This window comes from Sus scrofa, chromosome 6 (genome assembly GCF_054392235.1).
Source record: "Sus scrofa isolate SSC_HxYL_T2T_F1_AM1 chromosome 6, Sscrofa_HxYL_maternal_Yorkshire_Landrace_v2.0, whole genome shotgun sequence".
NCBI classification, from domain to species: domain Eukaryota; kingdom Metazoa; phylum Chordata; class Mammalia; order Artiodactyla; family Suidae; genus Sus; species Sus scrofa.
The window spans coordinates 1386202-1413272 of record NC_139388.1 but is presented as its reverse complement, the minus strand read 5'-3'; the positions used below and the strand labels follow the sequence as shown (position 1 = coordinate 1413272).

General features: G+C 60.9%; 1 protein-coding gene across 8 annotated transcripts in view; it reads right to left on the bottom strand.

The window, feature by feature from the left end:
- ANKRD11 (ankyrin repeat domain containing 11) overlaps positions 1–27071 on the bottom strand; it is a 153597-nt gene that overhangs the window by 14386 nt on the left and 112140 nt on the right. For 5 of the 8 annotated variants that reach the window (XM_084959199.1, XM_021097036.2, XM_084959200.1 and 2 more), the window contains 5 exons: positions 12048–12189; positions 9479–9614; positions 2763–2933; positions 2450–2653; positions 896–1038 (listed from right to left, as the gene is read on the bottom strand). In XM_084959199.1, the coding sequence (XP_084815325.1) occupies positions 896–1038; positions 2450–2653; positions 2763–2933; positions 9479–9614; positions 12048–12134 (741 nt within the window). In that variant the 5' untranslated portion in view covers positions 12135–12189. Of the gene's footprint in view, positions 1–895; positions 1039–2449; positions 2654–2762; positions 2934–3365; positions 3463–9478; positions 9615–12047; positions 12190–27071 lie in introns of all 8 variants that reach the window. The other 3 variants (XM_021097040.2, XM_021097042.2, XM_084959201.1) reach the window with 1 other exon arrangement.

Here is a 27071-nt window from a genome sequence, read left to right as displayed (position 1 = left end):
AGCAAATCCAGGCATTTCATAAACTTTGTCAGCATGTTTCTCTAAAAGGGCTCTCTTTTTATTTATTTTTTAAATTGATTTTATTGCTTTTTAGGGCTGCACCAAGGCATATGGAGGTTCCCAGGCTAGGGGTCCAATCGGAACTGCAGCTGCCGGCCTGTACCCCAGCCCCAGCAACGCCAGATCCTTAACCCACTGAGTGAGGCCAGGGATCCGACCTGCAACCTCCTCATGGCTCCTTGTTGGATTGGTTTCCAACTGCGTGAGAGGCACTTTTAAAAAGACCAAAAAACGCCCCTGCAAAGGGGACTGTGAGTCCCAGCACCCAGCCTCGCAGAAGCCTCAGCTCAGAGTCCCCCCACCTTCCCCGCACTGACCTGTCTCCAGCTGAGCTCGCCACCCTCGCCTCACTGCAGGTTCCCTGGCCCCTGCCAGATGGCCCACAGGGCTGCCACCAGAGAGCACAGGGAACTCACAGCTGGTCAGCGTCCCTGCCACGCCTGCTGCCTCTGAACAGACAGACCCTCGCTTTGTGCCTGGCCTCCCTCTGCGGCGTCAGACCTGGCGGCTGAGCCCAGGTGCTCAGGGGCTTGTGTTGGCTGCCCAGGTCAGGGACTCCCAGGTCTGACAGTGGCACAGGGACGGGACAGAGGTCCCCTCCTCTGGGTAGGGCTGCTTCCCCACGACCAGAGCTGAGCCTGCCAAGCCAGACGCAGATGGCGTGAGAGGTGTCCAGGTGCTGACCCTGGACAAGCCAGCTGGCTGCTCAGGGAGGACAGTGAGGGTGGGATGGGGTGTGGGAGCCTCACTTCCTGGTGACCCAACAGCAGGACGGACGAGGCAGCAAGCTGCAGCCCAGTGCTCGGTGGGCGCGGGCCTGCAGGGAGGCGCCCACCTTGTAGTGCCCGTTGTTGGCAGCGTCGTGCAAGGGCGTGTCGTCGTCCAGCCCCTTGGTGTTCACCTCCGCGCCCGCGGCCAGCAGCTGCTTTGCGACGTCGTAGTAACCCCGGTTACAGGCCTCATGCAGCGCCGTCCAGCCTGCAAGACAAGACACTTGACACCTGCAGTGCGTGACCCCCAGGAACGCCACCCCCACCTCCAGGCGGCTCTCGGGAAGGGCTCTGCCCGGGACAAAGGCCTGAGGGGCGCCTCTGGTTTGCACAGGGACCTCCAGCTGGTTCACCTGCAGAGTAACAGGGGAGATCGGACCAGCGGCCTGGCGGGCACAGCCCTGCTGGACACGGTGTCGGGAATGGCAGCCTCAGCCCGTCCTCAGTCAGCACGTGGGGAGGGAGGAAAGAGGGCAGCGGGGAGTTCCCGTCGTGGCGCAGTGGTTAACGAACCCGACTAGGAACCATGAGGTTGCGGGTTCGGTCCCTGCCCTTGCTCACTGGGTTAACGATCCGGCGTTGCCGTGAGCTGTGGTGTAGGTTGCAGACGCGGCTCGGATCCCGCGTTGCTGTGGCTCTGGCGTAGGCCGGTGGCTACAGCTCCGATTCGACCCCTAGCCTGGGAACCTCCATGTGTCGCGGGAGCGGCCCAAAGAAATAGCAAAAAAAGACAAAAAAAGACAAAAAAAAAAAGAAAGAGGGCAGCGGGCGGCATGCAGGGCCACAGCCACAGGTCTGGAGGTGGCCTGCGCACAGACAGGGCCACCCCGTGGCCAGACTGCAGTGCTTTGGGAAAACCTCAATTTAGGAAAACTGCTTTTTTTAAAAAAGGTGCTAAATTCGGTGCGCGTCAGACACCCAGGGCCATAGGGAAGCCGAGGCGTCTACATGGAGTCCTCCTGCGCCGAAGGCGGCCCTGAGCCCCCGGCACAGGCAGGGCGCCCTGCGCGTCTCACCAGCTCGGAGCTTCACGGTGATGGTCCTTCCCGGGGAGGGTGGGAGGCTCACGGGCACCGAGCCACCCTCTGCCAGGGCGGCACGGAGCCAGAACAAGCCCTCCAGCACAGAACTGGGGCTTAGAGAACACGTCAGAGGAATGTCTGAAAACTCCTCAATTCTCTTAAAAATAATGAAAAATAAGACTATAGTTTTATTTGGAAACATTTCCCAAGAAACAGGAATTCTTCCTCCTCAGAAAGAGCAAACTGCAGGAGTCCCTGTCGTGGCTCAGCGGTAACGAACCCAACCAGGGTCCACGAGGACACAGGTTTGATCCCCGGCCTCGCTCAGCAGGTTAAGGATGCGATGCTGCCGGCAGCTGTGGTGCAGGTCGTAGTGGCGGCTCGGCTCTGGCGTGGCTGCGGCTGTGGCTGCGGCGAGGGCCGGTGGTTACAGCTCCGACGGGACCCCTAGCCTGGGAACCTCCACATGCCGCAGGCGCGGCCCTAAAAGGACGCACACGCACACAGGCCACACTGCATTCGTGCTGGAGAGTGTCCGCCGGGCACGACGGGAGGCCGAGGCCGCGTGGCGCCTCCTCGGGGCCCCCCCGCACTCACCCGCGAAGTCCTTGACGTTGACGTCCGCCCCCTCGCTGATGAGCTCCTTGATGCGCCGGGCGTCCCCCCGGATGGCCGCCCGGTGCAGGCGGGTCTCCCCACGCTCGTTTCTCTTGTTCACTTTATCTTTGGTTTTTGAGGCAGAGCTGGGTGTCCCCTTCTGACACACCGTCGACTGGGAGGGGTGCTTTGGTGTTGTGTCCACTGCAGGCCGAGGAGAGGACAGGCCAGGTCACCCGGGGGGGCCACCTCAGACCCTGGGCCACGGTCCTACCCTTTCCACGGGGCCGCCCGCGGGGGCACCCGGCCTCACCCGGGCTGTTGGCAGACTCCTCAGCCGTCATCTGCATGAGGAGGGCCACCTGCTGGCGCTCGGAGAGCGGGTACCCGGCCCGGATCCCGGACAGCCCCATGCCAAACAGCAGCCCGGCCTTGCGGGGGACAGGCTCCTTCTTGATCCTCTTCCGCTCAGGACCCTGCTTCTCTGTGAGCCGGTGGGGAGAGAGGGGAGACTTCATGCCATGGGGCCCTCAGACCCCGGAGCCCCGCCTGGCACCACGGAGCCCCGCCTCCCACCCCACCGCTGGCGGGAACAGGGGAGGGGCAGAGCTGGCAGCCCTCACGCTGCCATCGCCACCTCTTCTGGCAGCAACTGTGATGGGGATCCGATTGCGACACCGCGTCACCAGCCACTGAAGCCAAGCCTTGGCCCCCACCGACCACCTACTGCTCCAGGTGCCTCCCCAGACCGTCCCCTGCGCGAGGCGGGGGGACAGCCGATGGCCGACGTCCCGGGTCACACAGGACAGGTCTCGTAGCAAGCTCGTGTCTGTGGTCCAGGTCCTCCATCCCCGCCCCGCCTCCAAACGGCTCAGAAACCCGTGGAGAGATCAAGGCTGACTTGGCAGTACTGTACCTTTCTTCTTGCTTCTAGGCGCCTCCATTTCAGGCCACGGCGCTTCGAGGAGCGAACCAGCCTTGCAGTACCACGGCGTGGACTGGGCTGGAGGCATCTAGAGGCATCAACACAGAGCACTAACGAGACACGGGGACAGCCTCCTCACGGCGAGCACGCCCTGCGCTCCTCCGGCCCCTCGCCAGGCCCCCTGCCACCTCCACCACGGACGCAGGGCGCCGCTCCTGCCGCCAGGGGCAGGGGGGACGCAGCAGCACCAGGCACCAGCAACCGGGAGCCGAGAGCTCACTCTCCTCACGCTCACCCTCCTGCTCGGGGCAGGCGGGGTTCACCGAGAGCCTCCGTTCCCCCCCCCCCACCCTCCCCCGCTGCCCTGTGCGTTCTGGGGGCCAAGTTGGCTTTGGGGTGTTCCAGGTCACAGGGTGCAGACTGCAGGAAGGGGAGCAGGGCTGCCACGGGGCTGGGCTCCCTGGGGGGCACTCCCTGCTCTCAGGGTGGGGTGGGGGGCAGCACCCACAGAGGAGGGCGCCTCCTCTCCCAGAACAGCACCCCTTTACCACCTGCTGCCTCCGGCCCCATAACCATGCCGTGGTCCATTTCCTTCACGGTCTTCTGCACTGTCACCTCCTTGAAAGGTACTTTAAACCACCCTCTTATGGCTAAAGGTGTGACCTGCTGAGAAGGCTGGTCTGTGGTTTAAGGCCCAACTCCCAGGTACCACCACCAGCAGCGAGTGATCTGTCAGCAGCCCACCAGGCGCAGGTCTGAAAAGGGGTCCATTCCACCACGAACGTGCCTCTGGGGGACCCAGGACCCGGCTCATCCACCCCCAGGGACCCAGGAAGCTTAGAGAAAGAAGCGAAGCTGCACAGCAGCAGCTCAGCCACTGGACTGGCCAGGGCTCCGCTTAAGAAGTGCTCCAAGGGCCACAGCGCCTCCCCTGAGACCTGACCGGGCCCACCTGGCCCGCCCCCAGGGGCACTCCCGGTCCCAAAGAGCCGGAGCACCGGGCCTCTCGGGGGCCCTCCCCCTACAGCCCCACTGAGCACGCAGTCTGGAGCCCGCTGCCCACCTGCCCTGGGACGGAGGGACTCCAAGCCCAGAGGAAGAAGAGGCAGAGCCTCAGCAAAGCACACGTCCCCATGGTACCCACCAGGTGTGGGTGGCATCTGCCAGTTCTGCAGCCTCACTTTGGACCTGCCCAGCATCACCGCCACGTCTGTGCCTCTGGACAGACACGCCAATGATTTCACACACCAGAGGAACCCAGCAGAAGGCCACAAAGTGGCTGACCGATGCCGTGGGTGGTGGACATGCAGGAGCCAGGAGGCACCACCAGGGCTTCCCCCGTCCCTCCGTGAGTGGCAGCTGAGGAACACGGCTGCCCTAGGGCCCAGAGACGCTGAGCCCTGCTGCAGAGCCGGGCCCTGTGGTCTCAGGAAGGGGTGAAGGTCATGTGTGACCTGTGCACAGGCGGCCAGGAGATCCCCAAGGCCGAGGGCACCCCTGCGGGGATCCCACGCCCTCACAGGCCCTGCCCGCCCACACGGGTCAGGGAGCAGCTGCCCTCCGCTCTTCCAGACTTAAAACGGGCAGAGCCCCAATGGGATCCCATCTCCTGAGATGCACTTTCTCGACAGATGTAGCTGCCCACGGGGCCCTGTGGACGCCCCATGGTCTTCTGCTAGGGGTCTCCTTCTTCCTCTTTTTTTTTTTTTTTTTTGCTTTTTAGGGCTGCACCTGCGGCATATTGAAGTTCCCAGGCTAGGGGTTGAATCAGAGCTGTAGCTGCCAGGCTACACCACAGCCACAGCAATGCCAGATCCGAGCTGTGTCTGTGACGTACACCACAGCTCACGGCAACGCTGGATCCTTAACCCACGGAGCGAGGCCAGGGATCGAACCTCTGTTCTCATGGATTCTAGTCGGGTTCATTACCGCTAAGCCACAACAGGAACTCTAGGGTTTTGTTTCTAATATCCAACGGCAAGCGAAGTAGAATTTCCCCAAATCCCAGAGGGCATGAGCCAAGCTACAGACGAGAAAGCTGGCGGGTCTGCACGGGCGCCAAAGAGCAGGCTGGGCGGCAGCAGGGCCGGGGTCTGTGGCGGGGGAGGTGAGGGCTGGGGGTACCGCACCTTCTGGCTCCTGGTGAGGGCGGCCGTGCCCTCTTCCCAGGCTGACAGCAGGCGGTCCCCAGCACCCCCCGCAGAGCATGGCCACGTGGCAGGGCCGCATCTCCACGCACACTGCCGGTCGCGGCACTGGGCCTCCAGGAGCTGAAGCCACGTTTTTATCGCCTCTTGCTGGGACGCCCACCCCGCCTCCCCAGGTGTCCCCGGGGTTCCCACGAGGCCCTTTCAGGCCCACCTGGAGGCTTCCTGCTGGGACGCGGCCTCTCCTGGGGGGTGGGCTGCAGAGGGCGGCCCTCGGGGCTCTGTTACAGGACACCCCCGCCCCCCCTACAGCTCAGACTCGCAGGGAAGAAAAGACGTGTCTGAGTTACAGCGAATTCTGGCCGCAGAGACGGGGACTCCCTGGAGGAAGCGTCTGCAGGCAACGCACCAGCAGCGTCCAGTCTGCGGGGTCAGGGCGCTTCCACTTGCAGGATGTGCTCTGCAGACACAGCCCACCCAGCCCCCTCCTGCAGCTTCAGCGGGACTCACATGCTGCCCTCTTCCCCCACCGTGACTCCAGCTACGCCCTGAAGCCTGGGCCCCACCGCCTCCACAAGCAGGGCAGCCTGTCTCCTTCGAGCAGCCCAGGCTGGGGCCCCTCCCGTGTCCTGTCTCTTTCCCTCTGGGCCTTGGTCAAGGCGACGTCTTTAGCTGTAACTTCAATCCACTCGGGCCTGCCTGTCGGGCCTCCTAAGCTCGGAGTCCGTGCCAGTGCTAACTCCCCTCTCCCTGTGTTCTGGCCTTAAAACCCTGCCCAGCCAGCTGTCTGCACCCTGTCTTGTTCTGGTTCCCCCCGCTTCTCCCTGCTCCTCCGTCTCCGTAGCTGATCCTTCCACCAGGAAGGCCTGAGGTGTGGGCAGGCGTGGCTCTCACGGGGCCCTTGCTAGGCCCTCGCCCGCCCACAGCCCCCCAAGCCCTGTGCTGGCAGGTAGTGGGGAGACACACGCCCACCGTGTTCTTCCTAGGCCTCTCCAGCCAAGGGCGGTCTTGGGAGACATCGCGGCCCGTGGTACCCACGGGGCTGGGGCGGGGGGTGGGGGGCATCGACGTGCAAGCTCGCCCCAGGCCAGGTGGACTGATAGCAGCGGGTGGGACCTGGGCCTGTGGCTGTCCCGCCAGCACCTGTCTCATGGCCTCAGGAGCAGACCTTCCTCGCTGAGCAGGCCTATCTCCATGCTCAGTCAGAAAGACAGACTATGGCCCAGGAAGCTCAGCTCATGGACAGACGCCCTCCCCGGCACCACACTCGCCTCTGCTGGGGGCACGGGGCTGGCACGGGGCTCTCCCTCCAGGTTCCTGCTGTCTCTCGCCTTTAAAGGAAGCACCCATGCTGCAGGAGAGAGGGGTCTGTGTGGCCTCTGAGAGGGAAAGGCCAACCCCAGGTGCTCTGGCTGCAATGGGCAGCTCCATCTGGGTGAGGGCACAGCAGTGCCCGGCCCACAGGGGCCCGCAATCAAGAGGCCAGTTTCTAGGAGGTAAAGGGGGCATGAAGGGCCAGACAGCGACCCCCTCCTCCACTGCAGCAACCGCACCAGTTCAAACTCCCACTGGCGCACGGCGGTGCCCTCTGCCCAGCTGACAGGCCCCAACCCTCACGGAGTCGGCAACAGGGGCCAGCGACCCACGCCAGCCCTTCTGGCTCTGGGGTCCTGAGAGCTCCAGGTCACCGCGTGGGCGGCCGTGCCCTGCTGGCCAGTGACCTGGAGTGCAGGTGGAACCCGCCGCAGGCACGCGCAGGCAGCCTGCACTCGGCGGGACACGTGCTCGGAGCTGCGAGGGACCTGGCGCCTCCCTGCACACCCAGGGCAGCCCCGGAGCAAAAGTCACAGCGCAGGGAAGACCGTCCCCGTGACCTCAGTCCCCAAACCGCGACCCAGCCACTCGCACGACTGCACCGTGGAGTCCACACAAAGTCAAACGGGAGCGCCTCAACCTGCCCTCATCCCGGACACGTGGGGGGGGGGGGGGAGGAGACAGGCCCTGCCCTGGAGGGTCCCGGAGGCTCCAGGAAGGTGACAGGGCTGGGGTCAGACCCAGGAGGAAGCCCGCACGGCTGGTTATTATCCACACCATCCTGGACAAGACAATAGGTGTGTGCGGATTTTGAGGCTGGGTGGGGACATTCAAATGCAAAAGGCAGAACAGCAAGGGGCACCCAAGCGGTGCTGCGCCCCTCCCGCCCAACGGGCTGCTCAGGCCAGAGCTCCTGGCAACCCCGGGCTGCGCGCTCTTGGCAGGCCGCCCCCAGCCCTGACTAAGCACTGTGGAGACCCGCCTCCCAGGGCCAGGAAGCCCAGGATGGTCTTAGGCAGGCGGGACTGGGGACGGGGGCGTCCTTTGAAGGAGGCCCATCAGCTGGTGGGGGTGGGGGGGGCCCTACACGGAGAGACGTCCTCTTGGCGCTCCGAGCCCCTCACCCAAGTGCCAGGCTGCATCTTCCCAGCAGAGGGCGCTGGAGGGACGGCAGGAGCGGGGCTGCTGGGGCAGAAACCCTTTGCATAATAGCTCCCACGACGGGCCTGACCCCAGCTATCTGCTCAGCATGACGTGCAGTCAGAGTCAGAGGTCCCCCGCAAAGGGACAGCGGACACTCCCACCTATCAGAGAGGCCACAGGTACCAGAGGCCACGCAGCAGGGAGCCCAGCCAGTGGAGTCAGCCCCACAGGCCATGCTGCAGCGCTGCTACTGGAAAAACCACTCGACTGGACTTGCGGTTCAGCCTGTGTTGCTCAGGGGTCAGGGGTGCCCTAACCTGCCCCCCGGGGGGCCAAAAAACCAGTGAGGGGCAAACGTCCTAGTTCATGCACAGAATCGAGCCCCTGCCTGGAACCCAACCTTGCAAACGTTCCTCACTGTGTGCACGCCCCTCCTCCCACCAGGGGGGTGCCCGGGAAACCCCTGGGCACTGAGACGCTTCGAGTCCACAAGGCTTTGCAGACACCCCAGCAGCTGGGACAGGGCAGCAGCCCGGGAACGGCCCAGAGGTGACAGGACCTCAGCCCCCAGCCAGCTTGGGAACCAACAGCAGCAGCACACCCTCCACGACAGAGCTGGCACAGATGCTCTGGCCCTAAGGCCTAACACACAGGGGCCCGGGTGCACGCAGCTCACCCTCTGCTCCTCGCCTTGGCCTGGCCCTTCCCTTCCTTGCACCCAGGCCAGCACGACCAGACCCGGCTCCCTGGCCTCTGGTTAACCCAGGTCCAGGCTCCGCAGCTCCATGAATGGAGGCCGTGGCACAGACATGCCTGCCAGGCTGTTTCCTCTGCCACGTCTCCCAATTTTCTTGAGTTTGCCTCGTTTCTGTCCCTGACACTTTGCTGCAACCTGCCACAGTCCCTCTGGTGCAGGATGCCCCCACCAGATCCAGGGCCTCACCCCAGGGCTGCAGCAGGCACAGGGCCTGCGGTCAGATGAGCAGCAAGCAGCCGGCCCAGGATCGAGAGGAAGAGAGCGAGGGGCTGGGTTCTTGCCTGGACCCGGCACGCGCCCCACGAGCAGCTCGAGATGGAAACTGGAAAGCACGCCTCACGTGCTGCTAACCAGGCTGCGCCCACGCGCCCACCGCCTTTGTAGGAAGCCCGCACCAGCCCTGCTTATACGTCCCCTTGGCTTGCATTTCAAACAACGGGGTTCAATTTTTGTGCTTTTGCAGCCCTGAAGGAAAATGTTTACCCTCCAATGTGAAGCCCTCGGGGGATTAAACAGCACAGGTGCCTGGAAGCCTCGAGGGCGAGAAGGCGGCCCTCACCCACCCGTCACGTCACACGGGGAGGCCCCTGGGCAGGCGCGGGCTGGGGGCGCTGCTGCTTTGCACGCTGGCGGGAGTTCTCTGCATGGAAGTCACCCTAGCATCAGGAAGGGGCTCACTCCAGCACCCCCAGGTCTGCTGCAGGACTGGGGCGTCTGCCCTGGGGCACGTCCCCGAGCAGTACCTGTGTCCGAGTCCTTCTGCTCTCCATGGGCCCCCACGGTGAAGGGCAGCTTCCGCTTGGTGGCTCGCTCTCTCACGTCCTTTCCATCGCTGCGGTCCAGCTTCGGGGTCTTGGGTAGGGAAACTTTCTCTTTATCCTGGAAAAGAAAGCGGCACTTGCAGCCCCAGCCCCCAATCACCCCCTCCAAGCGCTCACGTCTCCCGGGACTTCCCTCCGCGGCAGGAAAGCCCATCTCTTACGTGGGCAGCTAACAGCCCCTGCCTGCCAGGCTCCGGTGTGCCTACAGGACCCCATCCTCCCTGAAAGCCAGGGCGCCACGCTCACCAGCCAGGCAGGGGGACAGAGCTGCTGCTGAGCCCTGACCCCGGTCTAGTGTGGCCCCATTTCTCACCCCAACTCTGAAGGAGTCTGGAGAAGCTGCCCCTAAGGAATCTTCCCGTGAGTATGAAGGAACAGAGACAAACAGCAGCTGATTCGGTAAAAAGAGAAAAGGCGCCTCCATGGCTGACAGACCCCGCCCTCCACCACCAGTCTCCCTGCGGAATCCCGAGCCGGCCTCCCGCCGTCCTGCAGTGCGTCTGCCCCACTGCCCTGCGGTGCCCCCTCCTCCTCCCGCGTCATCCCCACACGCCCCCGGGCCTGAGCCCCGCGCCGCAGGCCTGAGACACTGCAGGGCTATCTTCAGGACATGTGCAGCAACAGCGGCCCAGCAGAGCCCGTGCAGGCAGGCGCCCCAAGCGGCGGCCAGCGAAGAGGGGCAGGCAAGGACCGAGAAGCCCGGAGGTCCAGCAGCACACGGGCCTCGGTGTCACCATCTGCAGAGTGGGAGACGGAGCCCAGTCCAAGGCTGGAGGAGGGCCCGGCGTGCAGAGCTGCCAGGCCAGAGCGGGGGGCAGGCTGCTTGGTGGAGTCTTCAAACGCCAACCGAGATCCCAGCTCATCTGCCCCCTGGGCACAGGGCCAACGCGGAAGAAGGGCTGCTACAAACACACGTCGCCCTTCCCCACCAGCAAGCTTTCCTTCCAGAATTCTTCCCAGGGAGATGGCTGGCAGCTAGACTGTCTTGAGCACTGGGCCTCAGGGGCCCCATGAAGTCCTGTCTCCAGGACCCCGACAGCCCTCCAGCTTGATGGCACGTGGCGTCACGCGGCGGTGGTTACCGAGGGGCAGCCCGCAGCACACACTGCCAGCACAGAGGGCGTCGGCGGGCAGAGCCCAAGCTGCAGCCACACTGCTGGAGTGAGGACAGCTCCTGGGAGTTGGCTGTGCCAGGGCTGGGCGGCCTGCCCACCACTCCTGCCCCCCGGTACTGGGGGACAGGGGAACCCACAGGTAACCCCCCCCAAAAATGTAATAAGTAACTTCCCACCAAGAAAACTCCCGACCCAGTTGGTGGATCTGATCTACAGACACATAAAAAAGATAATACAATTAACAACATATTCCGGAGAGCAAGAAAAGGAAAAATCAGTGTAATTCACCACATTAAGAAAATAAAGGACAGGAAACCAGTGACCATCTCAACAGCTGCAGAGAGTCTGAGGTCCTAACGCGAAGTCTCAGGACACCGGGGAAGGGGGCATCCTCCCCTGCACGGGCTCGGGGGCAGGACACTGGGTGCTGCCCTCAGAAGCCTATACCCCCGTCAACTGAAAAACACCAAGATTTTCTTAAGGAGCAAAAGATCTGAACATGCACTTTGCAGAAGAAAATATCCAGACAGCCAAACAGTGTTTATAAAGGCGGTTGGCGTTAAGAAAACTCAAAACCACAAGGAGACGCAGAATGGCTAAAGGAACAGAGCAACTGGACTCGGCTGCCGTGGGCGGCCGCTCAGAGTTTCTGTCAGAACTGGTGGGACGAGTGATGGGTCACACACATGGACAGTAGAAAAGGGGCAGCAGCTGCCCATCGAAAGGCAAATAGGTACACGCGCCCCAGGACTGCTCCAGACTGAACATGCCACAGCCCAACACACGCCCCCCGCCCCCCGGGGGAGAGGGCACGTCCTTCCAGGGAGCAGGGGGAGGGGGAGCAGGAGCAGGAGGGAAGGGGGAAGATGAGGAGGGGGAGCAGGAGGGGAGGGGAGCAGGAGGGGAGGGGAGCAGGGGGAGGGGAGCAGGAGGGGAGGGGAGCAGGGGGAGGGGAGCAGGAGGGGAGGGGGAGGGGGGAGGGGAGCAGGAGGGGGGAGGGGGGAGCAGGGGGAGGGGAGGGGGAGGGGGGAGGGGAGCGGGAGGGGAGGGGAGCAGGGGGAGGGGAGCAGGGGGAGGGGAGCAGGAGGGGGGAGGGGGGAGCAGGAGGGGAGGGGGAGGGGGGAGGGGAGCGGGAGGGGGGAGGGGGGAGCAGGGGGAGGGGGGAGGGGGGAGCAGGGGGAGGGGAGCAGGAGGGGAGGGGAGCAGGGGGAGGGGAGCAGGAGGGGAGGGGGAGGGGGGAGGGGAGCAGGAGGGGGGAGGGGGGAGCAGGGGGAGGGGAGCGGGAGGGGGGAGGGGGGAGCAGGGGGAGGGGGGAGGGGGGAGCAGGGGGAGGGGAGCGGGAGGGGGGAGGGGGGAGCGGGGGGGCAGGGGCTCACCTTTTTCCCGGGCTGCTTCTCCACCATGTCGTGGCTGAGGGCGCGCTCCTCCTGCTGGGCTGGCCTAGAACACCCACCCCTGGGCATCGTCTCCTCCTCAGCCAGCCGTCATCTACGCCGCCATCGCTTCATCCTCCACAGTCTGCTCCGAGAGAGGACACAGGGGTCAAGGGCTGCTGAACTGACCCGCGGCCCGAGCAAGGGCCAGTTCTGCCACCCCACCCCCCCACACACACCGGGGAGGGACCCTCTGGAGGCAGCCCGGGCGGTCCACACCAGCAAGAACCTCGTCTACACTGCCGGATGGAGAACACTTCACAGCAAGGGGCTTAGAGCTGAGGAAGGTGGGCGCGGGGGGCCACTCTGCTCTGCGGAGCACCATGTGCCAGGGGCAGGGTGACATCTCGAGGGCCCTGCTCACCCCACGTGCACACCCCAACAGAAGGTCAGAATGAGATGGCACCAGGTCCGCCCACCCTCAACTTCCTGAAAATAAGATGTGCAGAGGGCGCCCCCTCTTGCAGGTGGGCCCAAGGCCTTGGCCCCTGCACGTCCCAGGAAATGGCAGGACACGCACTGGGTCCATCCCATTTCTCATTTTCTGATGTTCTGGCATCTTTAAAAGGTTGCTGTCTGGGTAGAGACAGCCCTCCCACGAGATGGCAGAGCCCCCAGAACCACGTGCCACACCCCCTGCCTCTCACGTGCGAGCCCGCCATCCCCCCACCTTACTCCAGACACCAGCCCACACCCACGGCCCCTGGCGCTGTTCCACAGCGGGCTGGCCCACACCCCGCCTGGCACTCCTGCCCTCTGCCCCCGACCACCCCGGCTGCCCTGTTCAGCACACGCCAGCCTCTCTCTGGACCTGTGCGTGGTCTTCTCTGCCCGACGACCATGACGATGGCGTGCGGGGGCGGGGGGGGGGTCTCTCCCCCTCCCACCCTCCCGGGCAACCCCGGGGAAGAAGAGGAGAAAGCGCTCCCTCTCTCGGAGGTTGGCACACAGGTCACACGAACCCATCACATGGCGGGATCCCCTGCCAGGTGGCACGAGATGCCTTTAGACTGACCCCCTGGCGCTCAGCGGCCGCCGCTCTCGAGCCTGCGGCTTTGGCGGCCACGTGCAGAGCAAGGCCACGTGCAGAGCGTTCTGGAGTAGCAGCTGCTTCCCTGCGGGCACACATCTCAGCGCGCTCCGTGGAGCGGGGCCCGCACACGAGCGGCGGGTCTGGGCCTGCGCGCACCCGCCCCCACGGCCAGGCCAGGAGTGGGCCTCACGCGCGCTCTCTGTGCCCAGCACGAGGGCTCCTAAGCGCATCTGCAGCTCCCACTGCAAGACTGGACGGTCGCAGCCTGGGGGCGGGAGGCCTCCCGGAGCCGACTCGGGACAGCTGCCCAGGGCTGCCTGGGACCCCATCAGCCATGTTTCCTTAGCAAGTTACACAGCGGCCCGAGGTGAAATTCTTACAGAGCTCCCAACGGCCTCTGCCGTGACGGAAAACCCAAGGCAAGGAGCCCCAGGCCGTTTGACTCCTGCTCCCTGATGCGAACACACCTCCGTCGTGCAGCCCAGGCAGGAGAACAGCCCAGATCCCATGACTCCTGGACCCAGGAGGGCACACGGACGGCCAGCCCATGCTGTAAAAGGCTGCTTTCACCAAGGGTCCCGAGCTGGCTCGGCTAGATGTCTCCACTCAAAGCAGCGCAAGGCCTGAACGGAAACGCCTGCCCCCCTTTTCCAGCGCAGCACTAAGAACACCTCACTGCAAGGCCCAGAAGCCGTGGGCAAGAGGAAGGGGTGACACAGTGGGGAGCCCACTCCCCCCGGGCCGTGGTGCAGCGGGGGTGGGCGCCTGCCTGTGCTGTGCCCACCCAGGACCTTCCAGGGCACTGGCCACATGCAAACTCCGCGATGCTCCCAGTGCGGCGGTCACTGGTGTTCAAGGGAAAACACTTGGAGGTCCTGCCGTGGCGCAGTGGTTAACGAATCCGACTAGGAGCCATGAGGGTGCGGGTTCCATCCCTGGCCTTGCTCGGTGGGTTAAGGATCCGGCGTTGCCGTGAGCTGTGGTGTCGGTTGCAGGCGTGGCTCGGATCCCGGTGGCCACGGGTCCAAATGGAGCCCTAGCCTGGGAACCTCCATATGCCACGGGAAGCGGCCCTAGAAAAAGGCAAAACAAAACAAAACAAAACAAAACAAAAGCAACACTAACTCCGCCAGGAGACACTGGCCACTGTTCTCAGCTTGTGAGCAATCAGCCAGGTGATTCTTGGAGACCCGCCAGAGCCCGGCGGGCCCACACCTCACCAGGATGCCCCGTGCTGATGGCCGGCCACACGAGCTGCGTCCCCTCCCTGTGGGCTTCACTCAGGCTGGAGAGGGCCGCTGTCCTCCAGGCACTGCCTTTCAGCTGCAGAGGCAGGGCTGGGCTGTGCCCGCAGTGCCTTTCCAGTCCCCTTTCTAGGAGGAGGGCTGCAGGCACGCGGCCACCCGTCCCAGGCGCCCAGGACCAGACTGGTGAGCTGCAGCACCCCCGACTGTGCCCCTGTCTTGCTGACGAACTAGATGAGAACAAACACTCAGGTGCACGTCCATCCTCTTCCCACTTGGCCATCGTGACCCCCAGAGGCTGTCCCCTGCCACCCCGAGCCCCTCATCCAGGCAGCCTCTCCCTCCCTCTGGCCTGTGCCCAGCCGGGGAACGATGTCTGCAGAGGCCCTGGCAGGACAGAGGTGACGTGAGCCTCTCGACAAGGACAAGGACGCACGCTCCTCCCCAAAGTGCTCTGGGCACCGTTGGACCCAGCCCCACGGGCACGCGCCCTCCTTTCTCTGCGCAGAATACGGCACTGCCGGGGGCCCGCGTCGGCTGGGATGTGTGCATGGAAGAGGACGGCAGGTGCGCTCCAATGCCCGCCCTGCAGCCCAAACCCCGGGGACCTGAGCCCCATCCTGCTTCCTCAAGGGACAGGCTGACAGCAAGAACCAACGGGGAGTGGGGGCTTCTCGCGGCCTCTTGTGGATGGAGCTGGAATGTGAGTGGGAGAAGCCGCCACATGCCCACGTTCCCACAGGCACTGTGGGCCAGCAGCTCTGGGAGGACAGGCAGTGGAGCAGGAGAGGCACACAGCCCTGCCACCCAGGGTGCCCCCTCCTGTGAGGCTCCAGGCACAGGGGAGAGTGGAGAGCAAGAAGCCCCAAGTCAGAGCCCCCAGCGAGGCCCCTGGGGCCTCACAGAACAAAGGCAGGTGCGGGAAGAGACAGATGCCAGCAACGCTGGCTTCGGCAGAGTCTAGGGCAGCTTGGAGCAGACGATTCAGAACGTTGAAAATGAGAGGAAACTGGAGTTCCTGTTGTGGCTCAGCAGCAACGAGCCTGACTAATACCCAGGAGAACTTGGGTTGGATCCCTGGCCTCGCTCAGTGGGTTAAGGATCTGCTGGTGCTGTGAGCTTTGGTGCAGGTCAAAGATGTGGCTCGGATCCCGTGATGCTGTGGCTGTGGCTGGTAGCTGCAGCTCCAATGTGACCCCGAGCCTGGGAACTTCTATGTGCCACAGGCTCGACCCTAAAAAGAAAAAATTTTAAATAAAAATTTTTTAATTTAAAAAGTAAATAACATGAGAGAAAACCTAAGTCCTTGAGCATCAGTCCAAAAAGCCCGCTGACACACACAGGCAAAGTCACTCCCCGCGTAATCAAAGCCAACGGCCCGGGACAGGCCTCTTCAACCAAACAGCAGAACCAGCTGAGCCTCAGCCTCTCCCAGCCACCAAGGTCCTCCGTGCAGAGGACAGACCTCATCAGACCTGCCACCCGCTCTGTGCAGGCCGCAGGGTGTGCAGTGCCAGTCCCGGGAAACCCACTTTCAGACCGAGACACCAAATTTAGCCATACTGTCAACCACAGTAAGAACAAAACACATTTTCTTTTTTTTTTTTTTTTTGTCTTTTGTTGTTGTTGTTGCTATTTCTGGGGCCGCTCCCACGGCATATGGAGGTTCCCAGGCTAGGGGTCGAATCGGAGCTGTAGCCACCAGCCTACGCCAGAGCCACAGCAACGCGGGATCCGAGCTGCGTCTGCAACCTACACCACAGCTCACGGCAACGCTGGATCGTTAACCCAGTGAGCAAGGGCAGGGACCGAACCCGCAACCTCATGGTTCCTAGTCGGATTCGTTAACCACTGCGCCACAACGGGAACTCCACAAAACACATTTTCAAGCCAGTGGAAACGTGGAGTGAAAGCCCCCAGCAGCTCCAGCAGGGCTGGCGAAGGACGGCCCTGGGCAGAGCTGTGCTTGAAGAAAGGTTTGAATTTAAAGCCTTGGGATTAAAGAAAATCAAGACTAGGGGCTCTGGTCACGGCTCAGTGGTTAAGGCACCGGACTGGCATCCATGAGGATGCTGGTTTGATCCCTGGCCTGCTCAGTGGGTTAAGGATCTGGCGTGGCTGTGGTGCAGCTCCGATTTGACCCCTGGCCAAGAAACTTCCATATGACGTGCAGGTGCGGCCATCAAAAGCGGGGAAAAAGACTGCAGAAGATGCAAACATAGTTCAATCCTCAGAAACAATCAGTGCGATCCACCACAGGCACCGGCCAAAGAAAACAATCACCTAATCCTGCCGCGTGACGCAGAAAAGGCCCCTCACACAAGCCAAAGCTCGCGACACAGACGTCAGCACCACAGGGAGCCCCTCAAAGCAGGGGGGCGTGTCCGCAGCATCGGCACCCTTAACCCTTAACCCGGGGCCCTGACGGAGGCCCCTCCCACACCGCCCGAGACGTCACACTCACGCTGTAGCCAGGGCGACATCCAGAAGGGGAACAGAGGAGTCCCCGTGAGGCCCAACAGGTTGAGGACCACCACCGCCACCATCACTACCGGGGCTCTGGTCGCCATGGTGGTGGGGTTCAGTCCCTGGCCGAGGGAACTTCCTCATGCCGTAGTCTCCCAAGGCAACAGAAATGAAAACAAAACTAAACCAAGGGGACCTGATCAAACTTTCAAGCTTTTGCACAGCCACGGAAACTCTAAAGAAAGGTAAGACAACCTACAGAACGGAGACTATAGCTGCAAGCAAGGCAACCGACAAGGGCTCAATCTCCAAAATATGCAAAGAACTCAGACAGCGAAGCAACAAAAACACAACCCCTCGAAAACTGGGCAGAGGGCCGAACAGACACTTCCTCAGAGAAGACACCCAGGCGGCCCCAGGCCCGGGAAGAAGCCCTCGGCATCCTGATGGTTCGAGAGCTGCGAATCCAAACTGCACCGAGGCACCGCCTCCCGCCCGTCAGAACGGCCATCGCTCCCACTGCCGCAGCGGGCGTGGAGCAGCGGGAGCCCTCCTGCGCTGCTGGGGGGAACGTAAGCTGGGGCAGCGGCTGTGGAGAACCGTCTGGAGGGGCCCTAGAAAACCAAACACAGAACGACCATGTGATCCAGCAACCCCCCGCTGGGCGTCGATCCAGAGAGAACTACTCTTCAAAAGGACACACGCACCCTGTGTTCCCGCAGCACTCTTCACAGTAACCACGAGAACCACGCACACGGCCATCGACGGAGGGACGGATTCAGGAGACGGGGTGCACATGCACCTCGGAACACTCGTCAGCCATAAAAAGAACGAAGTAAGGGTGCCACGGTGGCCCGGTGGTAATGAACCCAATTAGTACCCGTGAGCACGTGGGCTGATCGCTGGCCTCGCTCAGCGTGTTAAGGATCCGGCGCTGCCGTGAGCTGTGGTGCAGGCTGCAGATTTGGCTCAGATCTCACACTGCTGCGGCTGCGGTACAGCTACCACTCCGATTCAACCCCTAGCCTGGGAACTTCCACATGCTGCAGGTGCGACCCTAAAAAGACAACAAAAGACAGGAACAAAAAAACGAACAAACAGAAAAAAACCAAAAAAACGGACATAATGCCCTTTGCAGCAACCAGGGCGGAGCTGGAGAGTCTCATACTAAGCACGCCGTCTGACACCACTTCCATGTGGAACCTAAGACACAGCTCAGATGGACCCGCCTGCAGAACAGACACACATCACAGACACGAGAGCAGACCGCGGTCGCCGCGGGGGAGGGGGACGGAGTGGGTGGGCGGGGAGTCTGGGTTCGGTAGGTGCAGCTGTGACCTTGAGAATGGATAAGCAACGAGGTGCCGCTGTCCAGCACCGGCAGCTCTGTCCAGTCTCCTGTGACACCACACGACGGAGGTCAGTACGAGAAAAAGGATGCATGCAGACGTATGACGGGGGCGCTTGGCTGTACAGCAGAAATGGACAGAACATTGCAAATCAGCTACATTTAAAAAAAAAAAAAAAAAAAGTGAAGTAACAGAGAAGGGAAAACACCGGGAGGCCACACACCCAGCCTCGCATGAAGCAGCGTGTCTTGTGGACGTGTGCTCAGGGCGGGTGTTAAAAGGCAGACGTAAATCCCATGGGAAGCTGTCAGGACACTTCAGAGACACTGGCCTAAATGGGTAAGACCAGAAATCTGTTGCTTTTCTACACACTAACAATGAGCTATAGAAAGAGAAAGGAAAAAGCAAGACAAAGACAAAGAGTGAAAGAATTGTACCTGCATCAAGATAAAACACCCAGGTAAGAGATCATCAGAAAACGATACCACACTGAGGAAGGGAATCTGAAGATGGGGAAGGCGGGACGGGAAGACGAACCATGCTCTGGGACTGGAAAAATTACTACTGTTAAAACGGCCACGTACCCGCCCCCATCTACAGACTTAAGGCAATCCATATCAAGATACCTCAGACATTTTTCACAGAACTCAAACAAATAATCCTAAAATTTATATGGAACCACACATTCTGCCAAACTGCCGAAGTGAGCTTAAGGAAGAAGAATGTGGCAAAGTCAGGCTCCTTGGCTTCAGACTAGACTACAAAGTGACAGTAATTAAAACAGTACGGGAGTTCCCGTCGTGGCGCAGTGGTTAACGAATCCGACTAGGAACCATGAGGTTGCGGGTTCGATCTCTGCCCCTGCTCAGTGGGTTAAGGATCCGGCGTTGCCGTGAGCTGTGGTGCAGGTTGCAGACGCGGCTCGGATCCCGCACTGCTGTGCCTCTGGCGTAGGCCGGTGGCTATAGCTCCGATTCAACCCCTAGCCTGGGAACCTCCATATGCCGCGGGAGCGGCCCAAGAAATAGCAACAACAGCAACAACAACAACAACAGACAAAAAGACAAAAAAAAAAAAAAAAAAAAAAAAAAACAGTACGGTGCTGGCACAGAGACAGACACATGGGTCAATGAACAAGACAGAAAGCCCAGAGACACACACTTCAAATAATCCACAACGGAGGGGCAAGAATATACACTGTAAAAGACAAACCTCTTCAATAAGTGGTGCTGGAAAAACTGGATAGCTACACACGAAAGAGTGAAATTAAACTCCAACACGATATGCAAAATAAACTCAAAATGGACTAAAGACCTACACCTAAGACTGGAAACCGTAAACTCCTAAAAGAAAACATGGGCAGAACTTTGACAGAAATCAGAGCAGTATTTTTTGTCTCTTAAGGCACAAGAAATAAAAGTAAACAAAAGGGATCTAATTACACTGAGAAGCTTTTGCACAACAAAGGAAACCACCTAAGAAAAGACAACCAACTGAACTGGAGAAACATCTGCAAATGATACAACCAGAGAGGAGTCATCTACAAACTACACCCACAGCCCAGAAACTCAAATACGGGAAAAAAAAAAAAAAAAAAAAAACCAAACAAAAAACAGGCAAAAAACCAGAATAGACGTTTTCCAAACGGAGACACACAGACGGCCTGTTCAACCCCACGGACGGTGAGAGAAACACAAATCCAAACCACAATTAGGCACCACCTCACCCCCGTCATGATGGCCATTATCCAAAAGCCAACACGAGTCCCCTGGGGGCCTCGCGGTTAGGGGCCTGGGGTTGGTTCTGCTGTGGTCTGGGCTCAGTCTCCGACCTGGGAACTTCCACATGCCTCAGGCGAGGGTGTGCAGAAAACAGTGTGACCTCACTGGTGGGGATGGCAGCTGGTGCAGCCACTGCGGGGAACAGTCTGGACGTTCCTTAAAAACTAAAACCACCCCATGATCCGGCAGTCCCACTCCTGGGAATACGCCTGGGGGGGAACCAATTCAAACACATACACGCTTCCCAGTGGTCATGGCAGAACCATTTATCGGAGCCAAGATGTGGAAGCAGCACACGTGTCCACAACAGATGAACAGAAAAAGACAACGCGGTACCAACAGACAACGGTGTGTGAGGTATGAAAAGAGCCAGCACTTCCGCCGTCTGCAGCGACGCAGACGGACGCGGATGGCAGTGTGCTTAGTGCCATCAACCAGACAGCGAAAGATACACGTTGTACGATGCCACTAATACGTGAAATCTGAAACGTACACCAAACTAGTGAGTATTTTAAAAAAAGAAGCCGGAGTTCCTGTCATGGCGCAGTGGTTAACGAATCCAACTAGGAACCATGAGGTTGCGGGTTCGGTCCCTGGCCTTGCTCCGTGGGTTAAGGATCCGGCGTTGCCGTGAGCTGTGGTGCAGGTTGCAGACACGGCTCGGATCCCGCGTTGCTGTGGCTGTGGTGTAGGCCGGTGGCTACAGCTCCGATTCGACCCCTAGCCTGGGAACCTCCATATGCCGCAGGAGCGGCCCAAAGAAATGGCAAAAAGACCGGAAAAAAAAAAAAAAAAAAAAAAGAAGAAGAAGAAGAAACCGATTCTCAGAGAGAACAAAGCATGAGAACAAACCAGTGGGGAGGGAACAGGGGAGGGCCAGACACGGCCGGGGATTGGAGATACAGTATCTAGGAGTTGCCACTGCGGCTCAGAAGGCTAAGGGTACATTACACAGCACAGGGAATTACAGCCAGCATCTTGGAACTTTCACTGGCGTGTAATCTGTAAAACACGGAATCGCTTTGCTGTACACCTGGAACAAATAATAGTAATACAGCAGATCAACTACACTTCAATGGAGAAAAAAAACCAGTGTGGGCTTGTGACTGGATATGTTGAGAAAATGGAAATAAACCCCATTTCTATCAAGAGCTTAGGGCCCGCTCTGACACCCGAGCCCGGGCTCCATCGGCTGCCCTCCACCTCAGGCGGGGGAGGGTGGGCTGAACCTGGAAAGCCCAGAGGCCAGTGTTTCCAGGGCTGCTGCCCTCTCCAAGGACCCGCTCTCCTCTTGCCATGGCTTTACTGCCCCCAAAGGGTGAGCCAAGAGCCACAGGGGGACAGGTGACAAGCTGTGTGGGGCGAGGGGGGGAGGCAGGGGCCCTGCCCTCGCTGCACTGCAGGCAGTCATGGGCAGGCCACCGAGGCCAGGTCCCGGCCACACCAACTTGGGCACAGGCTGCTAACCGTCAAACGCGCCCCAGGAGGGCAGGCGGAGAGCGGGCACTGCGGATGGGGCCCCACAGATCCGGAGGCAGAGGGGCCTCGCCAGGGACACTCGGTCCTCCCTCGGGAGCAGCACGGATGCCGCTGCACCGCTGCTGCTGGTAGGCGAGGCCTCTGCACTCAGGGCTCTGCCTGGGAGCTCTGGGTGGGACGGGCGCTCCCAGAGGCCTGCACCGGGCACACAGCTCTGCCCCGACGGTGCCTGCGGCCTTGCCTGCGACGCACCTGTGCATGTGGGCCAGCAGAGCGGGTCCTCCCGGGGAGCAGGAGACCCCGGGCCCACGGACCGCGCAGGTTTATCGCCCGCATCTCCCCAGGGCCCCTCAGCTGCCTCAGGCCTGCATTTGGCAGAGGGCGGTGAGCAGACAGCAGCGGCCGCCTTTGCTGGACGAAGCATCGTTGCGAAGCCGGCCGGGGACATGCCTCCCTCGGCCTAGCGACACCTCAGGAGATCTTTCAACAGCTCTAAATTAAGAAGTCCAGGCGACATCACAGGAAGCTCAACACGTCCTGCCAGCTGGTTTGAAAAGCCTTATTGTAACGTGATGGTGGGTTTCTGACCTGTGACCCTGCAGCCGGGAGGCCTGAGGACCGCGGTCAAGACAAGGACCCTGCCTTCGCCGGAGCCCAGGCGGCCTGGCTGAGTCCACGCGCAGCAGACACACCTTGAAGCCTGGCCGGCTGGGCCCGCGAGGAAATGCTAAGCCCTGGCATGTTCCCAGGGGGCTCCGATCACAGCCACCGCCACTGCGGGAACCGGGAACTCAGAGGCGCCCTGTCTACACAAGGCGCCTTTCAAGAAGCGGGTGGGTAGCTGCCTGCCCGGAGGCCCCGCAGTTCCTCCTGCTCAGCACCACCCCCAGCACTTCCGTGAGCCCCAGGATGGTCCCTGCGGCTGGACAAGCCAAAGGACAGGTGACCAAAGGACCCTGTACAGGTGTGCCGTTTCAGACACAAAGCGACACCTTCCCCCAGGACACGCAGCAAAGGAGACCCCAAGCAGAGCATCGGGCGCAGCCACACGCCCCCCCCGCCCCATGCAAACCCAGGGAGGGTCCGGGCCCTGGCCTCCAGGGGCCTTGGTGAGACTCTCCCCCTCCGTCCTGCTCACACAGCGGGCTTGTCCGGCCGAGTCCAGGGGAGCACTCCCGAGGCCTCCGCCCTTTCAGCACACGGGCATTTCAGAGCCAGGCCTCCGGGGTCCCGTCTCGAGCCCACGGGCCGCGTCGACTGTGTGGCCAGCCCCGTTCCTGCAGCGGCGAGCAGGGAGTGAGGATGCGCGGTCTGCGGGGCGCCCAGGCCCCGACTCTTCCCCAGCTGCTTCTTAGGAAAGGGTGCTCCACCTCTACGCTTTATACTGAAGATAAGTTAGCTTTCAATCCATTCGAAACTTTTTTAAGGAAATAAGCTGTTGGGCTAAAGCTGTATAAATGTGCTTTGTATTTTCTGGATGTACAAGGAAAGTTTATACTGATATTTCACTGCATCATATCTGATTGCTGAAAAAAGAAATAAATAAATAAAAATTAAAAAGGCTCTTCCCATCCAGCTCCTGGTGCACCTGGCCAGCCGTCTGGCCGCACCTCCCCCGGCGGCCACCTGCTCTGCGTGCGCTGGCTGTGCCGCAGGGAGGCGGCAGGTCCAGCTGGCACACCCTTCTTCATTCAAGGACTTGTGTGTTGACTCAGAGCATCTCAGGAAAAAGCTGCTGGCTCAGCTCTGAGCCAGGCTGGGAGGTGCGCCGGGGCCTGGTTGGAGTGCGGCCGCAGCGGCACAGGCCGGGGCACGGGTCCTCTTCCCTTTGCTCGCGGGCCACAGCACGAGCCTGGACCTGTGTGCATTACAGCCTCCACGACATGCTCGACGCAGCTGTCAGAGGGACCTCCCAGTGCAGGCAGCAGCCTCACCACAGCACCCCAGGGTACATACCCAGCACCCGCCTTCAGGGTGGGTGATGCCCTCAGGGGCATCCGCTGCCGGGCAGGGGGGCTACCTCTGAGCCCCCCTGACACACCTCTCTCCTGCACCCCTGCAGGGCCCTCTGTGTCACGTGCTGCCGAGGGTCCCCAGGACAACCCTCTGTCACAGAGGACGGTGACAGTGCTGTCTGGCCCCCAAACTCCAACAGCAACTAGGAAAAAGCCCATCTGTCCTGAAAATGTGTGTCCGCAGTCATGGCTGGCTCCCTAAAACAGAAAACCTTTTGCAGAAAACGGCCGTGCCGAGAAGGGTCGCCTCTGCTCCCCTGTGTTTACATCTTCGGCTGGTAATTTCCCTCCTTACCGCCAAGTTCGCCAGACGGAAGCCTGGGGCAAAACAAGCCTACGCAGGAACCACTGAATCACCCACAAGCACACCCATGATGAACCCCTCCTCTGCCCCAAAGTCGCCAGGCCCTGGCCTGTGCCATTAGACTTGGGGACGGAAAACCAGGGAGGGACATTCTGGTCACCGCTTGGGGACAAGTCCCTCAGGCCAACATTCTTCTCAACACGGCTCTCCCTCACCCAGGAAGGAGAGATTTCCACGTCCCACCTGTGATGTGCCGGGAGCTGCCGCTGCGGCACAGGGAGGGTGAGCCCGGCTTTCCCTCATGCCAACAGGAGGCGCAGGCTCGGGTGACGCTGCGACGCTGCCAGACGCACCTGTGCCACCTTGTGGGATGGGATGGCAGGGACGCGGCCTGTAGAAGCAGAGCCCACTGCTCGTGCCAGCTGTGGACATCACCAGCTGAGAGCACAGACACCACGGAAACCAGGCCCGACACTCAGCTTGGCCCCTCCTGCTCACATGGCCCACGCTGGCAAAACCGGGGAGAAGCATCTCCCGGCTGGAGCGGTGACACGACTTTCCCTTGCTGGGAGGCCTGAGAGAACATGTCTACATGTGAGTTCCCAGAGTTCCCATCGTGGCGCAGCGGAAGCGAATCCGACTGGGAACCATGAGGGTGTGAGTTCGATCCCCGGCCTCGCTCAGTGGGTTAAGGATCCGGTGCTGCCGTGAGCTGTGGTCACAGATGCGGCTCGGATCCTGCATTGCTGTTGCTACGGCTATGGTGTAGGCTGGCGGCTACAGCTCCGATTAGACCCCTAGCCTGGGAGCCTCCATATGCCGCAGGTGTGGCCCTAAAAGACAAAAGACGTGAAAAAAAAAAAAAAGAAAGAAAGAAAAGGGTGTTCTCACTCCCAGAGAGAGGCCATGGGCCACACCTGCCCTGCCACCCTGGGAGCGCCTGGCACCCACAGAGACGGCGGTGTCTCAGTGGGCCTGAGTTTCTGCACCGAGGACACTCGAAACTTGTGCCGAGTTACAGCTGCCTTGAGAGAAAAGCTACACATTTGCCTCAAGAAAACATGGCTGGGGATGGAGTTCTCGCTGTGGTGCGACAGCACCGGCAGCCTCTCTGGAGCAATGGGCCGCAGGTCTGCTCCTGGGCTGGCACTGCTGCAGCTGCGGCTTAGGTCGAAACTACAGCTTGGATTGGATTCCCGGCCGAGGAGCTCCACGTGCCCCGTGATGGCCAAAGAAGGAAAACAAGGAGGTCCCGTTGTGGCTCAGTGGACGTGGGTCTGATTGGTGTCCACAAGGATGCAGGTTTGACCCCTCGCCTCGCTTAGTGTATTAAGGATCCAGCAACGAGCTGTGGTGTAGGAAGGCGGGCAGCTACAGGTCCAATTCAACCCCTGGCTTGGAAACCTCCATATGCTACGGGTGTGCCACCAAAAAGACAACAAAATGCAAAAAAGTGCTGGTGGTTGAATGGCGGGCCCATTCTCAGGTCCATCCACGCGGACCTGTGCCTGTGGCCTTACCTGGGAACTTGGGTAAGGACCAAAGATGAGCCGGTTCTGGGCCACAGGCCGGGGGAGCCAGCCAAGACTCTACCCGGGCACCCTCCCCAGCAAGGCGTGTGCACCTGCCAACACCCACGCTCAGTGCCGGGCTCCAGAGCTGCAGAGGGTGCACTTCCGCCCTCAGTGTGTGACAACGATGATGGCAGCCCCGGGAACGAGGGCAACATCCAGGCAAAACGAAGGGCCTTGTGGACCGTCCTGTGACTGGCCATTTGCTCTGCAAAGCTTGTATCCTGCACCCAGCCCTCACCCTCCAGATCTCGAGTAAGGTGGCACCTGGCTTCAGGGGTCATCTCCGTCCAGAGGCAGGGCCTCGGCCTGGCTGGCTGGCTGCTGCCCCTGCCACAGACTCACCTCTTTGTGGTCATTCCCTGCCCAGGGGTGCTCAGCACAGAAGCTGGGTGTGTGTGCAGGGATCTAAAAAATGTCTCAGGGGAAGTTCCCATTCTGGCTCAGTGGTTAACACATCCGACTAGGAACCGTGAGGTTGTGGGTTCGATCCCTGGCCTTGCTCAGTGGGTTAAGGATCCGGCATTGCCGTGAGCTGTGGTGTAGGTCGCAGATGTGGCTCGGATCCCGCATTGCTGTGGCTCTGGCGGAGGCCAGCGGCTACAGCTCTGATTCAACCCGTAGCCTGGGACCCTCCACATGCCGCGGGGTGGCCCAAGAAATGGAAAAAAGACAAAAAAATAAATAAATAAATAAAATAAAAAAGGCCTCAGGTGAGCTCCCGGCAAGAGGCCCGGGGGCATGGGCGGCCCCTCCCTGGAGAAAGGGGACGCTGGGAGAAGACCCCAGAGGGATCCTTGTAACAACTCGCGCAGTGGCCTCGCCTGCAGACAGCGGCCCACGGGCCGAGGGAACAGCCGCCACACAGCCTCTCCAGGAGGAGCCTGCAACCCGGACTGCCCGGCCCCGGGTGAAGCAGACCTCTCTGCCGCAGAGCCCAAGGGCAGTGTGAAAAGGAGAATGGGTGTGACGGGGTCCGGCTGCTGCACAGCAGAGATGCCCGGAACACTGTAAATCAACCGGAATACAACATAAAACAAGAAAAGAAAAAGGCAAAGACCACTAACCCTGCGCTCGGCCGAGGCAGGGACAGACACGCTCAACAGCAGGCCACTTCCGAGCCCTGGAGCGAAACCCAGGGTCCGCAAACAGCTCTGCCATCTACTGAAACGCAGAGGTAGAGACGCTGCTGGGGAGACTCCAGTTCGAGATGTAGGATCTCAGTTTTGCTAAAATAAACCACGCAGTAACAACCTGTAATTAACCCACAGAACAAGACTCCAGAAGCCAGGAGCGCAGCCATCCCGGCAGGAAGGCGCTCACAGTCTGACTTACGTTCCCCTACTCGCCACCAGGCAACATGCTGCCCCGTAATCTAATCACAGAATAAAATAGACGGCACTGCAAACTGCTTCCCCAATACCTTGTTTGTGTCACATCGCATGTTTTATTTATCACTTTACCTACAGGATCAGGAAATAGGACATATATTCCACAGGTTAACAAATGAAATCTGTGCAGTGGGAACACTGTGCCCAAGCTGGCAGCTGGCAGGGTCCAGAGGGAACCCTGTGCCACACAGGAAGTCCCCCAAGTGTTTTTTTGTTTGTTGCTTTTTCAGGGCTGCACCTGCGGCATACGGAGGTTCCCGGGCTAGGGGCTGAATCAGAGCTACAGCTGCCGGCCTACACCGCAGCCACAGCAACAGCAATGCAGGATCCGAGC